This window comes from Nothobranchius furzeri, chromosome 13, assembly GCF_043380555.1.
Source record: "Nothobranchius furzeri strain GRZ-AD chromosome 13, NfurGRZ-RIMD1, whole genome shotgun sequence".
In the NCBI taxonomy this organism is placed as follows: Eukaryota; Metazoa; Chordata; class Actinopteri; order Cyprinodontiformes; family Nothobranchiidae; genus Nothobranchius; species Nothobranchius furzeri.
Window position 1 is genome coordinate 20,278,478 of NC_091753.1, and position 22,433 is coordinate 20,300,910.

The window sequence follows — 22,433 nt, forward strand, 5'->3', positions numbered from 1 at the left end:
CACCATTCCGGCAAATCAGCATACTGCCACCACAGTGTGTCTTCTGAATGCGCCGTGGCAGCATGGCGATGTGGGGATTTGTTTTTGCCAACTGCTACTGACTGTAATTGATTGCTCCTCATCAAAAAAGTGCTACGAAACATTCAAGGGCGCCTGCAGAAATTTTTGATAGGGGTGGCCAGATGGAGTCAAGGAAATTTTTGGGGTGACACACCAGATTGGTCCTTGTGTAACTCTGGGAAAGTTTAGCCTGTGGCGATGTATTGCATTGCTCCTTTATTGGTTTTTATTAAAAGAAACAGTAAATATCCAAAACATTTAACTAAAATTTTACAATCATAATCATTTCAGAAAAATACATTTTAGTTATTATAAAATGTTATTTCAAATTTTATTTTAAAATGTAATTTTTTTTATTCACCTGTTGATGTGTTCACAAAAAACTATGGAGATAAAAACTTTTTTTAAATGGTGAGCAGCAAAAACACATGTAACTTTTAAAATTCTGATTATTTCTTTACTCGTTGATTGTATTATTTTTATTTTGTTTTACAATAATGTCTTGAATAAATAAGATCAGTTTATGCTTTGAGTGAACATTAAAATGATTTATTAACACTGGCTTTTGCTTGGGGGGCCATCAATTTTCTAGGGGGCACCATTGAAAACATTGTGCCACACTCCCTAGACACTCCCTAAACTAACTGCTAATCACAAACTAATCATTGCCCATTGTTTTGGGCAATGACTGAAAGAACAAGATAATGGATTCAAACAGCCAAGAGGAGCTTTCTCTGCAGGGTGTCTGGGCTCTCCTAGATAGGGTGAGAAACCAGGGGCCTCATTTATCAAGCTTGCTTACGCACAAAACGGGGTCGGAAAACTGCGTAAGCAACTTTCCACGCAAATTTTGGGATTCATGAAAGAAAACTTAGTGGAAAAATGTGCACAACTTTAAGTTGACTAAGGACCTGGCTTATGCACATTTTGGACATGGAGAACACCTGCAGTGCTGCTGCTGAGAAGGATACAATTATGAAATCCTGCAGCATTATCACTTGTACTGCTTCGTGTTCACACAGAACAAGACCCCCACACGCACGCACATGCGCGTACACACACACACACACACAGCCTGAAGCGCAGAATACCGAATGCAGAATATCAGCAGGGGGACAGATTGAGACAGATTGAGACAGAATGTCTGTGACAGTGTGTGTCCTGTCACTGTGACCCGATTGATGATGTGCCCTGGTTACTTGTAGAGGGAAGATCTCTGTTTGGCTGACTGGTTAGCACACATGACCGTCACCCGGGAGTCTGGGGATCAAATCCTGATTGGACCATTGTTTTTATATCATTGACGGCTTCAGCAACGCTGTGCCACTCCGTGGATTTTCATTATTTGTTTAGCAAAAGCACTTCCTTTCATTTCTCCCCCTCACCCACAAGTACCTCAATTTCTGCTTCTGTGAAATTGCGCTTCCTTGATCTGCCTTGATCTACGGTCACCATCGTCATTGGCGGAGCGCTGCAACAGCCGGCTTATGTATATGCATGAGATCCACAAGGCACTTTGCATTGGCTATTTATGGCAGAAAGTGGGCGTGGTGAGGGCGGAATGGGACTAAAATGCAGCTGAGAAACATTGTCGTTAGTCTCTGATTTATGAAGCGGAGATTGCGTGCAGCTGTGCGTACTCCATGTTTGATAGATCACAAACCTACCTGGCATAATTACATTTTTTTTGCTGAGCTTAAGTACGGTTTTAGTAAGGATTCTACGCAATGTTTGATAAATGAGAAACCCCTGGTCATCTGAGAGGTGCTCAGAGTAGATCTGCTGCTCCTCCACACTGAGAAGAGCCAGTTGAGGTGGCTCGGGAAGATTGTTAGGATGCCTCCTAGACACATCCCTAGTGAGGTTTTCTGACCACGTCGAACCGGGAGGAGACCTAAAGGAAGACCCAGGACATGCTGGAGGGACTATATTTCTTGTCTGGCCAGGAAACTCCTTAGGATTTCCCTGGAGGAGCTGGCCCAAGTGGCTGAGCAGAGGGAAGTCTGGCCCTCTGCTCAGCCTGCTAATTAACTCAATTATCTTGTTCTTTCTTCATTGTAAGGTAGAAGAGTCACTTGAAAAATACATGGTTCATTTCAAGTGACTTTGTCCTCCTAAAACAGGTATATTCTAAACTGAGGTCACGGACCCCCAAGGGAAGCCCTACAAATGTATCTGTGTTCAAGATGTGAGGTTAGAAAGGTTTTATTTGTAAAAATGACATTCATAAAATTCTGATGACTCACAGAACTTCGTAAATGTTATAACTCTGTATGACTGTATAAAGTTTGTAAACCATCACATTTAACGTGTGTATGCGTGTAGGATTTGGGGTCCTGACTTGTCTTGGACATGGGCAATGGGGTACTTAACAAAAAAAAAAACACTGTCCTAAAACTTAAGTGAAAAGATAAAATAAATCAGAACTCCTCATTTGTATTAGTGGAGGAGCTGCATCGATGTGTCGGCCACATCAGACCAGTGACATAAAGCTTGACGAGATACTGAAGAAGAAATATTTTTGTATTGTGCCTTTCAACATAGAAATCAAAAGGCACTTCAGAAGCACAATAAAATCAATTAAAAAAACATACAATACGAAAACATTGAAAATAATATTAATAAGGATAGAAACAACAGCAGGAAAGAGGTGGGGGGTGGGGGCAGCGATGGATCAGCTAGAGTTCACACACAAGCCAGCCTGAAGTGTGTGAGACGGACTCAGCTTAAATGTGTGTTTTTCCAGGAAACAAACCTCCAATTGGAGCAGCAAAACAGCTGCATACCCCCACTCCACAGGCTACTGCCAGCAACTCCATTTTTCTAGACCGATGCTGAAACACACAAACACAGTTATGGATGTGCTTACTCTCATTTAAATACATTACTTAAAAACAAATATACATGTAAAATACATTTAACATAAGGTAATATGAGTCCATGCCAAGTTTAATTTTGTACTTTGACATTTCTGAGCTTTTGTATTTTATAGAATGGCACGGGAAAGTACCGGTAATAAGCCAGTTCTGTTTAAAACACAGATTTATACGTGTGTTCAGAACATTTGTCTGATTGCAAACCAGGTCATGTTATCCTCAAGTTGTCCCTCTGTAATTTCGGTCGTAGGTACAAGTCACAAGTATGTCACAAGTCTTTCCAGTCAAGTCTTAAGTCAATTCCAAGTCAAAGGCAACCAAGTCCAATTCGAGTCCAAAGCCAATTGTGTGGAAGTCCAAGTCAAGTCCAAGTCCTTAACTTTGAATTTTGAAGTCATCTTCAAGTCATCTGTCCAACTTCAATTTAATGACAATGATAATAAATAAATAAATTCCAGAAATAAAGCTTCTTAAAGCTTCATTTATTTGCTCCAACAAGCAGAAAGTGTAACTGAAACTGATTATAAACAAAGTGCTGCTGCTTTTAGCAGAACAAGATCAAACCCAGAACCAAGAATGATTTATGATTTTTGTCCATGTCGGGTCACTTTTGTGCTAAAATATCAAATATGCTCAAGTCATCATCAAGTCAACAGATAAAAGTCGATTCAAGTCGCAAGACATTGGCATTCAAGTCCGAGTCAAGTCGTAAGTCTTTATAGATTTTATCAAGTCAAGTCAGAAGTCATTAAAATAATGATTCAAGTCTGACTCGAGTCCAAGTCATGTGACTCGAGTCCACACCGCTGCCTATCAGTGTTGTCTCACTAGTCTAGAATCGTGACCATCACTTGCCAAAGCAAAATAATGTTGCTTATATATCAAACATATATAGGATGGCTTGCCAGGCTACTGTATAGGGACAACAGTAGCTCAAGAGGTAGAGCGGGTTGTCCAGTAATCGGAAGGTTGAAGGTTCGATCCTTGCTCTGAGCAGAGTTTTCTGAAGTGTGTTGGTGATAATGAGTAATATTGTTTGATTCAGTTACTTTTGAACCTTGGAGAAAAAAACAGGGATTCTATTCACCTTTGATCATTTAGAACCAAGTTTAGCACCAAATTCCAACTAACCTTTGAGCCACCAGAACCTTATTGAAATTTCAAGCACCTGAATGCACCCTGTACAAAGATGCATTCACTTAGAAATAAGCCTGTAGTAGTTTGAAGTTCAGCAGAATAAGCTCACATTTTAGATCCAATAGTTTTGTATGTGTAAAGATAAATAAGAAAAGAAAAAGGTAAAAACAAAATAAGGATGAGTCACTTAAAAAAACTAGAATAAACCTCACCTCATAGCTCGCTCCAAACAGAGACATGAACTTGAAGAGGAGAGAAGCACACAGACTAGACATGTGTACAAAGGGACTCTAAAAGAGAAAACATAAAAGACATAAGACGGGTCACTTCAGGTCAAGCATCATTTTAGTGGAAGTTCTCTGAAAACTCGTCAACAAGAAAGCCAGCAGAGGATCTTAAAATTCACAGGATGGAGCTCAAAGTGGAACTGAGAGGATTCAAAGTGAGGGAATTAGAAGAGCGATGCACCAGTATGGTGAGGTGACGCCTGTACTGACTCAGAACCACAGATGCTGCTGCTGCAGTGTTCCGTGTGTGTGTGTGTGTGTGTGTGTGTGTGTGTGTGTGTGTGTGTGTGTGTGTGTGTGTGTGTGTGTGTGTGTGTGTGTGTGTGTGTGTGTGTGTGTGTGTGTGTGTGTGTGTGTACATTTCACCTCTTTGCCTAGTGGCATCCCACTGCCCAGGGCGAAGGCAAGGCTGATAAATTTGACTGCAAACGTTTTGAAGGTGAGGTATTTTTTCAGCATCACCCCTCGAAGGATGGTCTTCATCTCTGGAATGCCTGAACCTGCATGAAGGAGGAAAAGGAGGAGGTTACTAGCTGATCAACTCATTTATATTCTGAAGAGGAGTCTGATTAGATCAATGTGATGAACTGGAGCCGGTCTTAGAACAACCGACCTGCTAGAAATGTGAAATCCTGGCGCACCTGCAGCTGCTTCACTCTCTGGATTCCTGGAACAGGTTTATTCCAGAAGGAAGTAGCTGACAGGTAGGCTAATATTTATTTGATGCTTTTAGTATTTGTTAGACCTTTTAGGTTTCCATAAATACCCATGAACTGCCGCAGATCACGTGGCATATTTATAATAAAAATATTCTCAAGGTACTTTTCATGCAGGTTTTAATAGTTTATCATTATTATATTTCATTTTGACCTCATAATATAATTTATTTTGAGTTAAAATTAGTTTTTTACCATATACTTGCTAGTTTCACTTTAGTTTATTAGTGTCAGTTTTAGTCTTAATATTTTGTAACAAGTTGTGTGTGTGTGTGTGTGTGTGTGTGTGTGTGTGTGTGTGTGTGTGTGTGTGTGTGTGTGTGTGTGTGTGTGTGTGTGTGTGTGTGTGTGTGTGTGTCTCACCAGCAGCCTCAGGGGCAACAAACTGTGTGAAGCCAGCAGCGAAGGAAATGAGGACTAATGGGAATGTGACCCACGCTATGTATGACAGAAGCACATTACTGTCCAGATGGTCGTACATCACCCTCCGGGCTGTGGACATACACATATTTCAAGGGTGGACAGGTCAGGCAAAATCATATGAACACAGCCACATAGAAGCACAGAAAGCAAGTGTTCATGTAAGTAAACAGTGGATTCAGCTGGTTTAAACAATTTAAAGAAAACATATGTATTTACACTGTGTGTATAATTATATGGCAAAGTTGCATTTTGGGGAATTTTTTCACAATGAAACAAATTTCCATCAATCAGTCCAAAATGTAAATAAACATGAAACGCGTGTTATAAAAACAAAATATGAGCAAGAACATCAGCAGGAGTATTTATGTTTTTCCAAAGTCTTTAGGCAACGAAATCTGAAGCTGTATATTTTCTATTTTGTTTTTTATCTATTAAAGTGACTCAAACAAACAGACAACACATGATTTCTAAATAAAAAAAATTATATACTACCAATATAGCAAACCTTCCTTTCAATAACAGCAATAAGATTCATGGAACAACATGCTGTTAATCAGCAACCACAGCATCCCACACAATAAAGCTCCTGCAGAAAAGCCCAAAACTTCTCAAAGGTATTTAGGCAGGGAATGAAGAGCCTTGTCATTTTTCAGTCATTGTTAGGCGGCCCTTCACTACTAGAGCCCCACCCACCTTGCTTGCATCTGAGTCAAGCCTACTCTAGTTACTCAAATACATGTAACTCTAATGAATCAGCTTGGAGATTAAAGCTCCTCGTCGTCGTCGTCTTCCTCCGCTTATCCAGGTCCGGGTCGCGGGGGCAGCATCCCAACTAGGGAGCTCCAGACTGTCCTCTTCCTGGCCTTCTCCACCAGCTCCTCCAGCAGGACCCCAAGGCGTTCCCGGACCAGATTGGAGATGTAACCCCTCCAACGTGTCCTGGGCTGACCCGGGGACCTCCTGCCGGCAGGACATGCCCAAAACACCTCCCCAGGGAGGCGTCCAGGAGGCATCCTGACCAGATGCCCAAACCACCTCAACTGGCTCCTTTCGATCCGGAGGAGCAGCGGTTCTACTCCGAGTCCCTCCCGAATGTCAGAGCTCCTCACCCTATCTCTAAGGCTGAGCCCGGCCACCCTACGGAGGAAACTCATTTCGGCCGCTTATATCCGCGATGTCGTTCTTTCGGTCATTACCCAAAGCTCCCATAGGTGAGGCTTAGGACGTAGATCGACTGGTAAATTGAGAGCCTGGCTTTCTGGCTCAGCTCCCTCTTCACCACGACAGATCAGCTCAGCGCCCACATCACTGCAGATGCTGAACCAATCCGCCTGTCGATCTCCCGATCCCTCCTACCCTCACTCGTAGGGCTGCTCAATTAATCGAATTTTAATCACGATTACGATCTGAGTTTTGAATGATTATAAAAAACAAAAGAAGCCGATTATTTGCTCCTCCCGCTTGCGCTGCCCTGAGTTGCAAATGAAGCGCTCCTCCCACAGTGTTGCCAACTTGGCGACTTTGACGCTATTTCTAACAGCTTTTCAGACCCCCTTTTTGACTTTTTAAATCTTAAAAGTACCTAGCAAACACCTCAGAAACATCTCTGGTAACCCTTAGCTACTTTCTGGATAACTGTCGTCGACGTTTCCTGCAGGTTAGCTAAACACTCTGCCTGCGCTCCGGACCATTCTTCAGGACATTAGGAAAGGGAATGATGCAGTGATGTGTCGGTTGCTAAAGAAACAGCTCTCAGAGCCGGCTCCCTGTTGGATTAACCAGAGTGAGTGACACACACCGCACCTGCGGGCTCCTGAGCCGCTAAAAACGGCTAAATGTGCTCGTGCGGCATGCGGCGTGCTAAAAACACGTGCAGCTTGCCCCGATTGCTGTGAGACCGGGTTGGGGGTTGGGGGGTGCAGCTGTGGTTGGGACAATTATTACATTAACTGATGGACGACTTGTAAATAAATAGTTTATAAATAAGGTAGAAATAACTTCCTCACGCTGATAAATAATAACGAATCTCTCTGAGGACACGGTGCTAGTGCACTCTCCTACAGCACCTTGACACGACTCAATAAATGTTATGCAACATTTTGTGAACATCAATTTATTTGCATTTATTTGTTATAAATGCCACTGTATAAGTCAGTATTTGCAAGATATTGGTATTGGGTCTGTACTGGTTAGACTTAAATGAGTTAAACCAAGGTCTATAGCCCTTGGGTCATAAACGAAGAGCTATAAGTATATTGGTCTTTTTATACTGGGAATCAGGAGTTCTTTTAGTGATCATCTTGTTTCTTGTTTATTTTTGTCCTGATTGTGCCCTGAGCAATTTTATGACTGAATAAAAACAAATAAAATCAACATAAATTGAAAAATCGTCCTAAATAATCGTGATCTCAATTTCAGTCTTAATAATCGTGATCATTATTTTTGCCATAATCGAGCAGCCCTACTCACTCGTGAACAAGACCCCGAGATACTTAAACTTTTCCACTTGAAGTAGGACCTCTCTCCCCACCCATGTATCCATTTTGGGCTGGGCCCGCCCGGGCCCCATTGGCGAAAGCCCGGCCACCAGGCGCTCGCTCACGGGCCCCAACCCCAGGCCTGGCTCCAGGGTGGGACCCCGGTAACCCTCCGGGTCGGGTACTCCGACTCTTTGAATTTACATTCATGAAAGATCCTGTGAACCGTTCTTTGTCTCACCCTTCACCTAAGACCAATTTGTCATGGGAGACCCTACCAGGGGCACAAAGTGCCCCAGACAACACAGCTCCTAGGATCATTAGGGCACTCAAACTCCTCCACCACGATAAGGTGGTGGTTCAAGGAGGAGTGATGGAGATTAAAACTGCTATAGCAAATAAAAAAAAAACAATTTAACTTCAAACTTTTTTCAAGCAAAGAGTCGGAGTACCTGGCCCGGAGGGTTACCGGGTTCCCACCCTGGAGCCAGGCCTGGGATTGAGGCCCGTGAGCGAGGGCCTGGTGGCCGGGCTTTTGCGCCCGCCAGAACCAGATGCATGGGCTCATCCAACTGTGGACCCAAAACCCGCAGGAGGAACATGAAGGGTCCGGTGCAGTGTGGATCAGGTGGCAGACCGAGGCAGGAGCCTTGGCCGTCCGATCCCCCGACAAGGAAACTGGTTATTGGGACATGGAACGTCACCTTGCTGACGGGGAAGGAGCAGGAGCAGGAGCTTGTGGCAGAGGTTGAGCGATACCGGCTAGATATAGTCGGACTCACCTCAACACATAGCATTGGCTCTGGAACCCAAGTCCTCGAGAGGGGTTGGACACTCTCCTTTGGTGGAGTTGCTCTGGGTGAAAGGCAGAGGGCTGGGGTTGGCTTTTTGTTAGCCCCAAGACTCTCTGCCTGTGTGTTGGGGTTTACTCCGGGGGATGAGAGGGTAGCTTCCCTGCGCCTTCGGGTCAGGGAATGGGTCCTGACTGTTGTTTGTGCTTATGCGCCAAATATCAGTTCAGAGTACCCACCCTTTTTGTAGTCCCTGGGACGAGTGCTAGATAGTGCTCCATCAGGGGACTCCATTGTCCTGCTGGGGGACTTCAATGCTCACGTGGACAATGACAGCTTGACCTGGAGAGGTGTGATTGGGAGGAACGACCCGCCTGATCTGAACTCGAGTGGTGTTTTGTTATTGGACTTCTGTGCAAGCCGCAGTTTGGCCATAACAAACACCATATTCAAACAAAAGCATGCCCATCGGTACACTTGGTACCAGGGCAGCCTATATTGCAGGTCGATGATAGACTTTGTAGTCGTATCATCTGACCTGCGGCCGTATGTTTTGGACACCCGAGTGAAGAGAGGAGCGGAGCTCTCAACTGATCACCACCTGGTGGTGAGTTGGATCAGATGGCAGGGGAAGATGCCGGGTAGACCTGGCAGACCCAAACGCATAGTGAGGGTCTGCTGGGAACGCCTGGCAGAAGAACCTTTCAAGACGGTCTTCAACTCACACCTCCAGCAGAGCTTTGACCGTGACTTGAGAGCAGTGGAGGACATTGACTCTGAGTGGGCCTTGTTCCACTCTGTGATTGTTGAGGCGGCTGTTGCTAGCTGTGGCCACAATGTGGCCGGTGCCAGTCGTGGTGGCAATCCCCATGCCCGCTGGTGGACACCAGAGGTTGGAGGAGCCGTCAGGCTGAAGAAGGAGGCCTACAGGGTGTGGCTGGTCTGTGGGTCTCCGGAGGCAGCAGACAGGTACCGGATAGCCAAGCGGGGTGCAGCAGTGGCAGTTGCCGAGGCAAAATCTCGGGCATGGGAGGAGTTTGGTGAGGCCATGGAGAAAGGCTATCGATCGGCTTCAAAGAGGTTCTGGCTAACTGAAACAGCTCTCAGAGGTCCGGGTCGCGGGGGCAGCATCCCAACTAGGAGAGGGAGGCAGCAACTCGCTCACACTGTTTACAGTGGGGATGGGGAGTTACTGATGTCAACTGGGGCTATAGACAAGCGGTGGAAGGAATACTTTGAGGAGCTCCGCAATCCCACCTACGCGAATTCCGAGGAGGAGCCAGAGCCAGGAGACCTGGGGATGGACTGTTCAATCTCTGGGGCAGAAGTTGTTGAGGTAGTCAAACAACTACACAGCGTCGGAGCCCCGGGGGTGGATGAGATTCGTCCTGGGTATCTCAAGGCTATGGATGTGGTAGGGCTGTCGTGGCTGACACACCTCTGCAACATTGTGTGGTCATCGGGGGCAGTTCCTGTGGAGCGGCAGACCGGGGTGGTGGTCCCCATCTTTAAGAAGGGTGACCTGAGGGTGTATTCCAACTATAGGGGGATCACACTCCTCAGTCTCCCTGGAAAGGTCTACTCCAAGGTACTGGAGAGGACGGTCCGATCGATAGTTGAATCTCAGATAGAGGAGGAGCAATGTGGTTTTCGTCCTTGCCATGGAACTGTGGACCAGCTCTTTACCCTTGCAAGGGTGATGGAGGGAGCATGGGAGTTTGCCCAACCAATCCACATGTGTTTTGTGGATTTGGAGAAGGCTCATGACCGTGTCCCCAGGGGCACCCTGTGAGAGACGCTCCAGGAGTATGTGGTGGGTGGCCTTTTGTTAAGGGCCATTCAGTCCCTTTACCAGAGGAGCGTGAGTTTGGTCCGCATAGCCGATAGTAAGTCTGACCTGTTCCAGGTGAGGGTTGGACTCTGCCAAGGCTGCTCTTTGTCAGCGGTTCTGTTCATAACCTATATGGACAGAATTTCTAGGCGCAGCCGTGGTGTGGAGTGTGTCGAGTTTGGTGGCAGGAGAATCTTGTCTCTGCTTTTTGCGGATGATGTGGTCCTCCTAGCTTCATCCAGTTCTGACCTTCAGCTCTTGCTGGGTAGGTTCGCGGCCGAGTGTGAAGCGGCTGGAATGAGGATCAGCACCTCCAAATCTGAGACCATGGTTCTCGACCGGGAAAGGGTGGCTTGCCAACTCCGGGTCGGGAGAGAGGTCCTACCTCAAGTGGAGGAGTTTAAGTATCTCGGGGTCTTGTTCATGAGTGAGGGTAGGAGGGATCAGGAGATCAACAGGCGGATTGGTTCAGCGTCTGCAGTGATGCGGATGCTGAGCCGATCTGCCGTGGTGAAGAGGGAGCTGAGCCAGAGAGCCAGGCTCTCGATTTACCGGTCGTTCTACGTCCCAATCCTCACCTATGGTCATGAGCTTTGGGTAATGACCGAAAGAACGAGATCCCGGATACAAGTGGCCAAAATGAGTTTCTTCCGTAGGGTGGCCGGGCTCAGCCTTAGAGATAGGGTGAGGAGCTCGGACATTCGGGAGGGACTCGGAGTAGAACCGCTGCTCCTCCGGATCGAAAGGAGTCAGTTGAGGTGGTTTGGGCATCTGGTCAGGATGCCTCCTGGACGCCTCCCTGGGGAGGTGTTTCGGGCATGTGCTGCCGGCAGGAGGCCCCCGGGTCGACCCAGGACACGTTGGAGAGGTTACATCTCCAATCTGGTCCGGGAACGCCTTGGGGTCCTGCCGGAGGAACTGGTGGAGGTGGCCGGGGAGAGGACGGTCTGGAGCTCCCTAGTTGGGATGCTGCCCCCGCGACCCGGACCCGGATAAGTGGAAGAAGATGACAACAACTTTTTTCAAGCCAGTCAAAAACATTCTAACATAGTATAGCTATAAACATATTGTGACGATAGAACAAAAAAGTAAAAAAAAAGAAAAAAACGGTTCTCTTGCATTTGTCTAAAATCTCTGCCAATGATTGCAATGACAACAAACTGGGTGATTGTGCAACTGCATCATTGCAATGGTAATGTGGGTTTCCGGTTCCGGTGGAAGGATTAGATAGCCAGCGAAGATACCGAAGGGGTGGTGTAAGTGTTTGTGTTCAAAACCTACTTTGTTTGCAAATTCGCTATAACAGGTTTAATTACAGTATTTTCCTAAAAATTGTAATAGATCAGCGAAGCCCCCCTCTGGAGCCAGGCCTGGAGGTGGGGCACATCGGCGAGTGTCTGGTGGCCAGGCTTTCACTCATGGAGCCCGGCCGGGCATAGCCCGAAGAGGCCTCCAGTGAGGAAGCAGGGTACGGGGACTTTGGGTTGGGCTCTCCAATCTCTGGTGCTTAGATCACTGAGATGGTCAAAATGCTCCATGGTAGCAAGCCTCCTGGGGTGGTCGAGATCCCCCCAGAGTTCGTTGAGGCTCTGGATGTTGTAGGGTTGTGTTAGATGACATGGCTCTGCGATATGGCGTGGACATCGGGGGCAGTTCCACTGGATTGGCAGACCGGGGTAGCGGGCCCCCTATTTAAAAATGGCGACTGCATGTGTTCCAACTACGGGGGGATCACATTACTGAGATTCCTGGTAAAATCTGCTCTGGGATTCTGAAGAGGAAGGTCCGGTGGATTGTCGAACCTCAGATTCAGAAGAAGAAATGTGGTTTTCATGCTGGCTGTGGAACACTGGATCAGCTGTATGCCCTTTAGAGGGTCCTGGAGGGTGCATGGGAGTTTGCCCAGCCAATCTACATGTTTTGTAGATTTGCAGAAAGTGTTCAACCGTGTCCCTCGGGGGGCCCTTTGGGGAGTACTTTGGGAATATGGGGTACTAGGCCCTCTGATACAGGCTGCTAGTTCCCTGTATGGCCGGTGCCAGAGTTTGGTCAGCATTGCTGGCAGTAAGTCAGGCTCGTTTCCGGTGAGAATTAGACTCTGCCAAGACTGTCCTATGTCACCAATTCCATTCATAACTTTTATGGACAGGATTTCTAGGCACAGCCCCTGTTGGCTTCATCACAACATGATCTCCAGCTTTCGCTGGAGCAGTTTGCAGCAGAGTGTGAAGCAGCTGGGATGAGAATCAGCTCCTCTAAATCCGAGACTGTGGTCTTGAGTCAGAAAAAGATTGTAATGTCTTCTCAGGGTCAGATACGAGGTCCTGCCCCAAGTGGAGGTAGTTTAAGTATCTCGGAGTCTTGTTCACCAGTGAGGGGAAATTGGAGCAAAAGATCAATAGGAGGATTGTTGCTGTGTCTGCATCTGCTGTGATGCAGGCATTGCACCGATCTGTCGTGATGAAGAGAGAGCTGAGCTGGGAGACAAAGCTTTTGATTTACCAGTGAATCTATGTTCCTACCCTCACCTGTAATCATGACCTTTGGTTAGTTACTGAAAGAATGAGACTGAGGATAAAAGTCAATCCAAAATAAGTCTTCTCAGCAGGGTGTCTGGACTCTCCCTTAGAGAAAGGATGAGAAGCTTAATCATCCGGGAGAGGCTTGAAGCAGCTTTGCTGCTCCTCCAAATTGAGAGGAGCCAGTTGAGGTGGCTCAGGTATCTAATTAGGATGCCTCCAGGACGCCTCCCTGGTGAGGTTTTCTGGGATTTCCTTGGGATTCCCTCGGAAGAGCTGGCCCAAGTGGCTGGGGAGAGGGAAGTCTGGGCCTCTCTCTATAGGCTGCTGCCCTGTGACCTGACTGCGGATAAGAGGATGAAAATGGACGGATGGATGATTTAGAAGTAAGTACATTCCTTGTTGCCTTCTCTGCCTCCCAATTTACTCCCATTCCTGGGAGCTCGTTACCTTTGACTCCCGTAGTTTTCTCACAGGCTCAATCCCAAATTCTGAGTTCTACCACTCTGGGTATCCTTCTGGCCACAAAACCAATTATATTATTATTGACCAGACTGTGAGGGATGTTCATGTTCATGTGAGTTTGACACCTATTTATTCCACCTATCACTAGCACACTTTAAACCAGAAATAAACTGCCAAGGTTTGACCTTGTTATTAATTAGACAGAAAAGAATGACGTATTTTATAAAAACCGATACAACTCCTTTTTCCTCACCTTCTAGGCAGGTCTCGATGCAGCAGTCCATCGCCCAGCTAAGGAAGCCCATGAAGAGTCCCAGCAGGATGAGAAAGATCCAGTCCTCCCCAAGACATGAGATTAAAAACTTCTGACATTGAAGCATGCACACTGTGGGTAGAGCAGGAAGACAGTGTGTTCAGAAAATTGAAACGTTATGTCTGAATGCTTTAGCATGCAAACTGTTCATGCTCTTTGAATACATGATGAATTGATTACTGATGACAGATGAATGCAGTCAAGAACACAACATATAAGGGTTGACAGAAAACAACAGGACTGGTTGAAGCTTGACAGTCTGAATTAAACTTAAAGGTCTTTGGACAGAAAACATCATTTTGGTATAATCCATTACTTGTTGTTATTAAAACAAAACTAGAGCCGTATTAATTCCAAAGTGTGAAATGTGAATTTTCCACATTTCGTTGTTCTTTACAGTTTCAAGTAGGTCTAACATTTCCTCTGTAGAGGTTGAAGATTATTGCAACAGAAGAACAATATACTTATATTTTAGTCATCTAAAATATGACTATAATTAAAACAAATTTAGTCAAAGGGCTAAGACTAAAACTGCATAAAAATTTCTTGTCAAAATTAACACTGATCTAATCAGCCAGGAATCGAGAGGCCATACCGTTCAGTGGGATTTTAAAGAGCAAGTCACCCCCAAATAAACTTTTTTTTTTTTTGCTGATAAACTAAATAAATGAGTGTCTAATCGTGCTGTAGACACGTGTCGTCAATAATTTGGCACTTCAGTGCATCTTAGCTAAAATTTAAATAGTCTGCCTAAAACTGGCAGTGTTTTGCCGTTGTCAGGTAAAAACTCTGCACTATATTTGAATTTAAATCTGCCACCGCTATTGGCTAAGAGGTATGCTATGATGTCAACTGGTACATTATGATGTCACAGTGCTGTTGTGAGCCTGTCTGTGTGTGTACTTGTTAGCAGCTCCGCCCTCTCGGTCTGCCAGGCAACAGCATTTATTGCATTTTTCAAACATGAAGTGGGAGTGGAGTTAGACTCCGATAGGGGGTGACTTGCTCTTTAAAGCTAATTCTGTGGTTGTAACTGGGAGCCAATGAAGGGAAGCCAAGAGACGATTTCGTGGCGTGCTGCTTTACCAGGAACTGCCTGAGGTGAGCTGCGTTAACCCGTGTTGTATTCTGAGTAGTGCTGTTGTCAGTATAACTATATGTGAGTATAGTTAACGCTTACTGCGGCACTTGCTGCAGCACCCTGTGCTTTTCTTCAGCAGGTCCAGAGTCTGCCTCCTCTTGCTCACCGATGACTTCTGCCCACTTTCCGTCAGCCAATCAGCCTCCTTTTTGGTTGAAGACCCAAGTTCCTGGGAAAAAAAAAGAAGAAAAGTCACATTTAGTTTTAAAGGTGCAAAATGTAAAAATGAAGTAAGAATTACATCCTGTGGTCATTTTTTTGTCACTGCAGCCCATTTTTCGACCCAAAAAGCTACTATCTCACTGCCAGTTACAGGTCAGCACCGCAATCCAATCCAATTCTATCCTAATTTATTTGTATAGCACATGAAATGCCTAAGTGTGGTGCGCACACCCCTGGGGGAGCGCAAGCTGCCTCTAGGGGGTGCACAAGGTGAAAAGTGTAATGGCTGAGGGAGCTTGGAGCGAGTCTGTCATATCCAGCAGAACCACGGCCAACGGGTACAGAAGAGCGCATGCATGTGTGAGTGATTTTAAAAATTTGGCTGAAATAGCACCTAACGAGATGCAGTGACAAAAGCATCCTCCGCTCAGCCTTTCACAGAGCTGCGCCACGGTGATTCAGACAGAGCGCTCAGAACTCCTCTGTGCCATCAGAAGCAGGTGCTGGATGCAGAGAAAAGTGATGGCTAGCCTACTCGGTGATTAAAGCATATTTAAGTGATTTTAAAACCACAACATTTATCAAAATGAAAATAGAAGCTTCTTTTTGGGGATCATAACTACAGAGCAATCTCCTCAGTTATGAACCTCACCCCCAGGATAGCTTGTTAGTCCGTATGGCAGCGAAGTGCAGATTAAGCCAGATCATTAAAACAGCCATGAGCCTGTCTGAGGCTAAATCCAGAACTTCATCGTGACTCCAAGCCTCATAGAGACCTTTGATTACGCACAAGTAGGTGACCAGTTAGGGTTTACATCGGAGCAGAAGGAAGGAGAGAGCACTGGCCACAGGTTAAATGTTTTTACATTAAGAGAAACTGTTCAACTGCATTGTTTATGTGCTACTTGGGCACTCTAAATATTCATTTAAAGTTAAATCAAAGGAAATTGCAATGGTATTGAATGTTTATTAATTACTATTTCAAAAATGAAAGTAATGGGAAAAAAGGTTGTTTGCATTTTTTAACCATCTGTGAAGTGACTGTTTAACATGACGTCTGATATATATATATATATATATATATATATATATATATATATAGAGAGAGAGAGAGAGAGAGAGAGAGAGAGAGAGAGAGAGGGGGGGGGGATGGACGGACGATAGATAGACAGATGGATGGATGGATGATAGATGAATTCATTGATGGATAGATTGATTGATGGATGATAGATGAATTGATTGATTGATGGATGATAGATAGATTGATGGATGATAGATAGATAGATAGATAGATAGATAGATGGATCGATGGATAGATGGATAGATGGATAGATAGATAGATAGATAGATAGATAGATAGATAGATAGATAGATAGATAGATAGATAGATAGATAGATAGATAGATAGATAGATAGATAGATAGATAGATAGATAGATAGATAGATAGATAGATAGATAGATAGATAGATAGATAGATAGATAGATAGATAGATAGATAGATAGATGGATGGATAGATAGATGGATAGATGGATAGATAGATGGATAGATGGATAGATAGATAGATAGATAGATAGATAGATAGATAGATAGATAGATAGATAGATAGATAGATAGATAGATAGATAGATAGATAGATAGATAGATAGATAGATAGATAGATAGATAGATAGATAGATAGATAGATAGACATGTATTTAGCCCTGTAGCCACGCCCTGGTGCGGGGGCTGGGGGATGCATCGACATAGTCAGGACAAAGAAGGGAGTATGTGGCTAAATAAATTTGGGAACCGCCATTAAAGCACATTTTAAAATAGCATGTCAGTTGGCCAAAGTGCCGCACACAGTAAAAGCATTTAAACCAAAGATTTAATTTTAAAAAATCTAATTCACTGCCAAATGCATAACACACAAATGAAAACCATCATAAAATAAAAACACATAAGATCAAAACTGAAAAATACAACCAATAAAAATAGCAGCACAGCATTAAAGAACAATCACTGGCAAAAAGCTAAATGAAAGAAATGTGTCATTAGGATGGATGCAGCGAAGAAGCCTGGCGCTCCACCAGAGAGAATGCATTCCAGAGTCTGGGAGCAGCAACTCCCCACGAGCTTTATATCTAATTCTTGCTGCGGCATTCTGGACTTTCTGTAGACGGTTGAGGGAGGATGCATTCACACCAATGAGAACTGAGTTGGAATAGTCCGGTCTGTAGGCTATAAATGCATAAATAACAGATTCTAAATGCTGCCTCTTAAGAATTGGCTTTAATAATAATAATAATAATAATAATAATAATAATAATAATAATACATTTTATTTGCAAGCGCCTTTCAGGACTCTCAAGGTCACTTTAACAGAAATTGCATAGTATAGGTTAAAACATTCCTCATTAAGTTTAAGAGGTTTAGGGAGGGGAGGTAAAAGGCAGCAGATGTCTGCAAATGAGTTTTTGGTTTGAAGAGAAGTACCTCGGTCTTATTTCACTGAGCTTTAGAAAACTGGAAGCTAACCAGGTTTTAATTTCTGAGAGACATTCTAGAAGCTGACTAATGAAACTTGACTGATTTTAAGCCAAATAAATTTGACTGTCATCAGCATTTCCTGGGATCTGCTTTAGCCACTCCTCCAGTTTCTGCCCCGAGTGCACTGATGACCACAGACACCACCTTTGCCTTCACTATTCAGGCTTTCTCAAGTTCTTCTTTGATGGCCGGTGGCATTTATAGAATGATGAATTTTGTCTTTCCAGGTGATCGTCAATGTAGAATGACACTAACATGTTTATGTTCAGATTTGTACTTGTAAGCAAATGCCCGTAGTCCATTTATACAGTACATTGCCAGCTCAGTGGTCTACTGGTAAAGTGTCCATCCTGAGACTGGGACGTCAGGGGTCAAATCCTGTTAAGGTCATACCAATGTTTTTTTTTAAATGGGACCCAATGCTTCTCTGCTCAACACTCAGATTTAAGGGGTTGGGATGGGGCAGGGGAGGACTGGAATGAAAATATGGCCCTGGCATTGTTACGAACCGTCAAATGTGAAAGCGGGGTGGGGGTGTTGGCTTGGCGTTGTGTGTGCTGCTCGCAGACCAGTCTATATGCAGCCGAATGTGAGAGTGGGGGCTGGGGGTGGTGGGTTGCAGCTCAGGGACTCATCTCTATGCCACCTATTGTGAGAGCGGGGTGCAGCTGTGTCAGCCCAAGCTGGGCAAGCGGCCCACCGGGACAGTGCCAGAATGCCAGATAGGCCAGTCAACCCCTGGTTGGGGGGTTAAACCACCAATTGGTTCCCGAGGGCAGCTGTGTCTGCAGCTCACTGCTTCTCCAGGGGATGGGTCAAATGCGGAGAACAAATTTCACACACATACGTGTGTGACAACTAATGGGATTTTGACTTTAACTTTAGATGATGTTCCTATTGTTAGTGCTGTTGTAATAAACTGCCTGGCCAAAAACAAAGTCACCATCACCCTAAACAACAAAGAGATAGGGGCCCCTGTTGGATAATCACAGCATGGGCAAATATCTTTCAGATGGCAACAAGTTATTTAACTCTAAATGTATGTATATATATATATATATATATATATATATATATATATATATATATATATATATATATATATATACACACAGGTGGAGAAACAAGGGCCCAGGCGGGATTCGATCCCCAGATTCCCGGGTGAGAGTCACGCGAGCTAACCAGTCAGCCAAAGGGACATCCCCTTGGCCAAGTAGCCAGGGCACATGATCAATCGGGACACTGTGACAGGACGCTCACACTGTCGCATATACATCATCACCAGTGTGTGAATGTGTGTGTGAATGGGTGAATGTTGTAAAGCATTTTAGCAGGGTTGTAAAATCCTAGAGGGCGCAATATAAAATACAGGCCATTTACTATAACTGTCTGTTTGGTTTTATTTCTTGGTTTTCTGCATTTTTTATTTGTGTACAGCACTTTGATGGTATATTTTATGTATGTAAAGTGCTACTGGAATAAAGGTTGAGTTGAGTTGATTCTCAGAAGTAACACTGAACCATGGGAATCAATGGAATGTAGTTTATTCGTATTTCTATTTCAGTAAAGTACAGAAAAATACCTGGAGATGACTAAAAATATCCCTGCTATTCCAAGGAATGAAACATATACTTGCCATGGGATTCAAAATAAACTCATGACTACTGAGTGACTAAATATATTGTTGAGGAAATAAGCAACTCTATTTAAAGTGGATGAAACCAAGTAGGTGGTGCAAAAACTGACAATAGTCTCAGCAAGTAAGAAAAGCTGGCCTGACAAAGGACAGAACAATCTGCGAGGTAGAGCACCGAAGAAATCCCATTTGAACACTGCTTTAATCACCAGCAGGTTTGATTCGACATCAGAAGGTCCTGACCAGGAAATACCAGACAGAATTCAAAGACTGAGATTTCGTCCCTCTGAAAAATGCAGACAGCAGAAAAACTACACCTAAACAGACTACTTTGTATTGTATCTGCAGTCTATCCATCCGTCCATTCTCATCTGCTCCTCCAGGACTGGGTCACAGGGGCAGCAGCCAAAACTAAGAGGCCCAGATTTTCCTCTCCCCAGCCACTTGGGCCAGCTCCTCTGGGGGAATCCCAAGGCGTTCCCTCCAAAGTCCCTCCAGCATGTCCTGGGCCTTCCTTTATGTCTCCTCCAGGTTGGATGTGCCCGAAAAACCTCAGACATTCAGGAGGCATCCTAACCAGCTGCCCGCGCCACGTCAATGGCTCCTCTTGATGTGGAGGAACAGGGGGGGGGGGGGGGGGGGGGGGGGGTCAACTTCGAGCCTCTCCCGGATGACCAAGCTTCTCACCCTATATCTAAAGGAGAGCCAAAATCATTTTGGATGCTTGTATCTGAAATCTCATTCTTTTGGCCACTACCCAAAGCTCATAGCCATAAATAAGGGTAGGAACGTAGATCAATCAACATAGAGAGCTTTGCTTTTCGGCTCAGCTCTCTCTTCCCCTTGATAGACCGATACTACGTCCACATCACCGCAGATGCAGCACCAATCCGCCTATCGATCTCACGCTCCATCTTTCCCTCACTTGTGAAAACAACACAGAGATACTCGTCCATGACTGGGGTTACTGTTACGGCCATGGATTGATATAAAACTGTCCTCCACTTCCAAGTAGGCCACAGCCCCCCAAAAAGTTCATCTAGAACCGGGTCTGTGAGGGAGAGTTCAAAGACGTACCAGAGTTTGTTCAGAATGCAGCGCCCGCTGGTCTGACCCGTCCACCCCTGCCATGGTTCTGCAAATGCTTGATGGGAGGTTTTCGCTTCGGAAGTTGGAGGAATCCCTTCGGCAGCGACGTGTCCGAGCGCTGGGTGCGTCTACAGCATGGGACCGACTCAGGTGTCTGTACAGGAGTTCACTAAAGGAACTCTAAACTCACAAAGTGTCCCGCTTACAGTCAAATCCGTCATTTTATACACGGAGTAAGAAACACAACCGAGGCGGGACTTTGGTTTGAAGAGGAACTGACCCTCCCACAGTGTCAATCATCCAGAAAACCAACTGCCTCTCTGTTCATACACAAACATTAATAACTGCTAAAAGTATGGGGAAGTACCTGCAAAACGCATTTTTTCTTTTACAGAAAAGAGCAGTGAGAGTTATTAGTGGAAGTGGATACAGGGATCATACTGATCCAATGTTTTCACAACTAGACCTAATGAAATTTGACAAACTAGTAGAGTATAATTTATTAAAACTTATGTACAAAGCACATAAATGAATTCTACCAATAAATATTCAACAGTAATTTGTAAAAAGAGAAAGTAATTATAATCTAAAAGGAACTGATATTTTTAAAAAACCAAGATTCCGAACAGCGATAATGGAAAGATGTATCTCAGTTAAAGGTGTCTATTTATGGAATAGACTCAACAGTGAAATAAAACGATCTAAATAATTTTCTGTATTTTAAAAAAAGTGAAACGTATCACGATGAAGTAATAAGACCTTAAGTAGGCTGATTGACTTGTTTTGTGTTGGGGTGGGGGTTAGATGAACGAAATTCTTTGAGTCGAACAGCTAATGTCTTGATGTGAAAAGGGGGCAGATATTATACATTTTTGCTTCTTTCTGCTCCTTTTCATTTATGATTATTTTTGAACATGAATTGTTCTAATGTAACTGTTATTTGATTGACTGAATGAAATAAACGAAATGAACGAACGAAAAATAGTTTTGTGTTTGTACCATTGTATTTGTTTTCATTTTGTCCAAATTAAATGGACTTCATCAGTTTTTAACATTTTTTACATTAATACAGTTTTTTAAGTGTAATTCTTCATGAAATTTATAAAAATCATCAACAAAAAAAACTTGCAAAGCGTTTACGATCAAACACAATTATCCAAATTATGATCAAGTACACATGTTAGACTTAAGAACTGTCATTTCATATTTATGGGTATTATTAAAAGTTATTACATCTCATTTATGTTTTGTTTTTTATTTAAAGTATTTTATTTATGAAGGAGTTTAAAAAGACAAAAAACTTAAGTCTTATTTGTACTGTAAACATTTAGGCTTTGTTTCAACTAGAAATGCTCTAATCCAATCACGTGATTGAATATCAGACCCAGTCACATGGTTTTGGAACAATGGGAATCAGGTTGAATAGATTGGATATAACCTCATAAAACAACAAGCATGACCATTTAAATTCACCCTGAGATAGAGCTTTTCAGACATAATTACAGCGGCTTGGTTTTAACAAGTTCCACTACATCAGCATTCCTCGTTTTACAGGCAACATCATAACAACACACAATTTAAGGCAGTGGATACAGGAGTTATGAATCTGGAACAGGTGAACTGATAACTAACCAGTGTGTAGAGAGAATTATTGCAGCTGAAGGAAAAACGAGACTAACAAAGGAACAGATCCTGGCAGTTTGACACCAAACATATTTTTGTGGCGAGGAGCTAAGCACCTTACCAACCAATGACCCAATGAGGAGTTCAGTCTATTTGTCATCAGTGGATCCTTAATCTAGTCATGGGTATTTTTCCAAGAACTTATGGAAACAAAAACAAAACCATAAAGGACTCTGCGTTCCCAAATCGTGCCACATCGGAACAATTATGTTTGAAAGATGAATTTACCTGCTAGAAATGTCAAATATTGATTTAGGTGAATCTGGTGTGTTGGCTCAGCAGGTGGCTTTTCTAAC

The 22,433-nt window shown here is 44.0% G+C and overlaps 1 protein-coding gene across 1 annotated transcript in view; it reads right to left on the bottom strand.

The window, feature by feature from the left end:
• LOC107380800 (chloride channel protein 2) overlaps positions 1–20,730 on the bottom strand; it is a 69,709-nt gene extending 48,979 nt beyond the window's left edge. Inside the window, exons 1-7 of the mRNA XM_054742935.2 lie at positions 20,443–20,730; positions 15,076–15,205; positions 13,836–13,967; positions 5,440–5,568; positions 4,727–4,860; positions 4,286–4,363; positions 2,816–2,894 (exon numbers count right to left, since the gene is read on the bottom strand). Coding sequence (XP_054598910.1) covers positions 2,816–2,894; positions 4,286–4,363; positions 4,727–4,860; positions 5,440–5,568; positions 13,836–13,967; positions 15,076–15,205; positions 20,443–20,496 — 736 coding nt within the window. The 5' untranslated portion in view covers positions 20,497–20,730. The remainder of the gene's footprint in view (positions 1–2,815; positions 2,895–4,285; positions 4,364–4,726; positions 4,861–5,439; positions 5,569–13,835; positions 13,968–15,075; positions 15,206–20,442) is intronic.
• Positions 20,731–22,433: the final 1,703 nt, after the last annotated feature.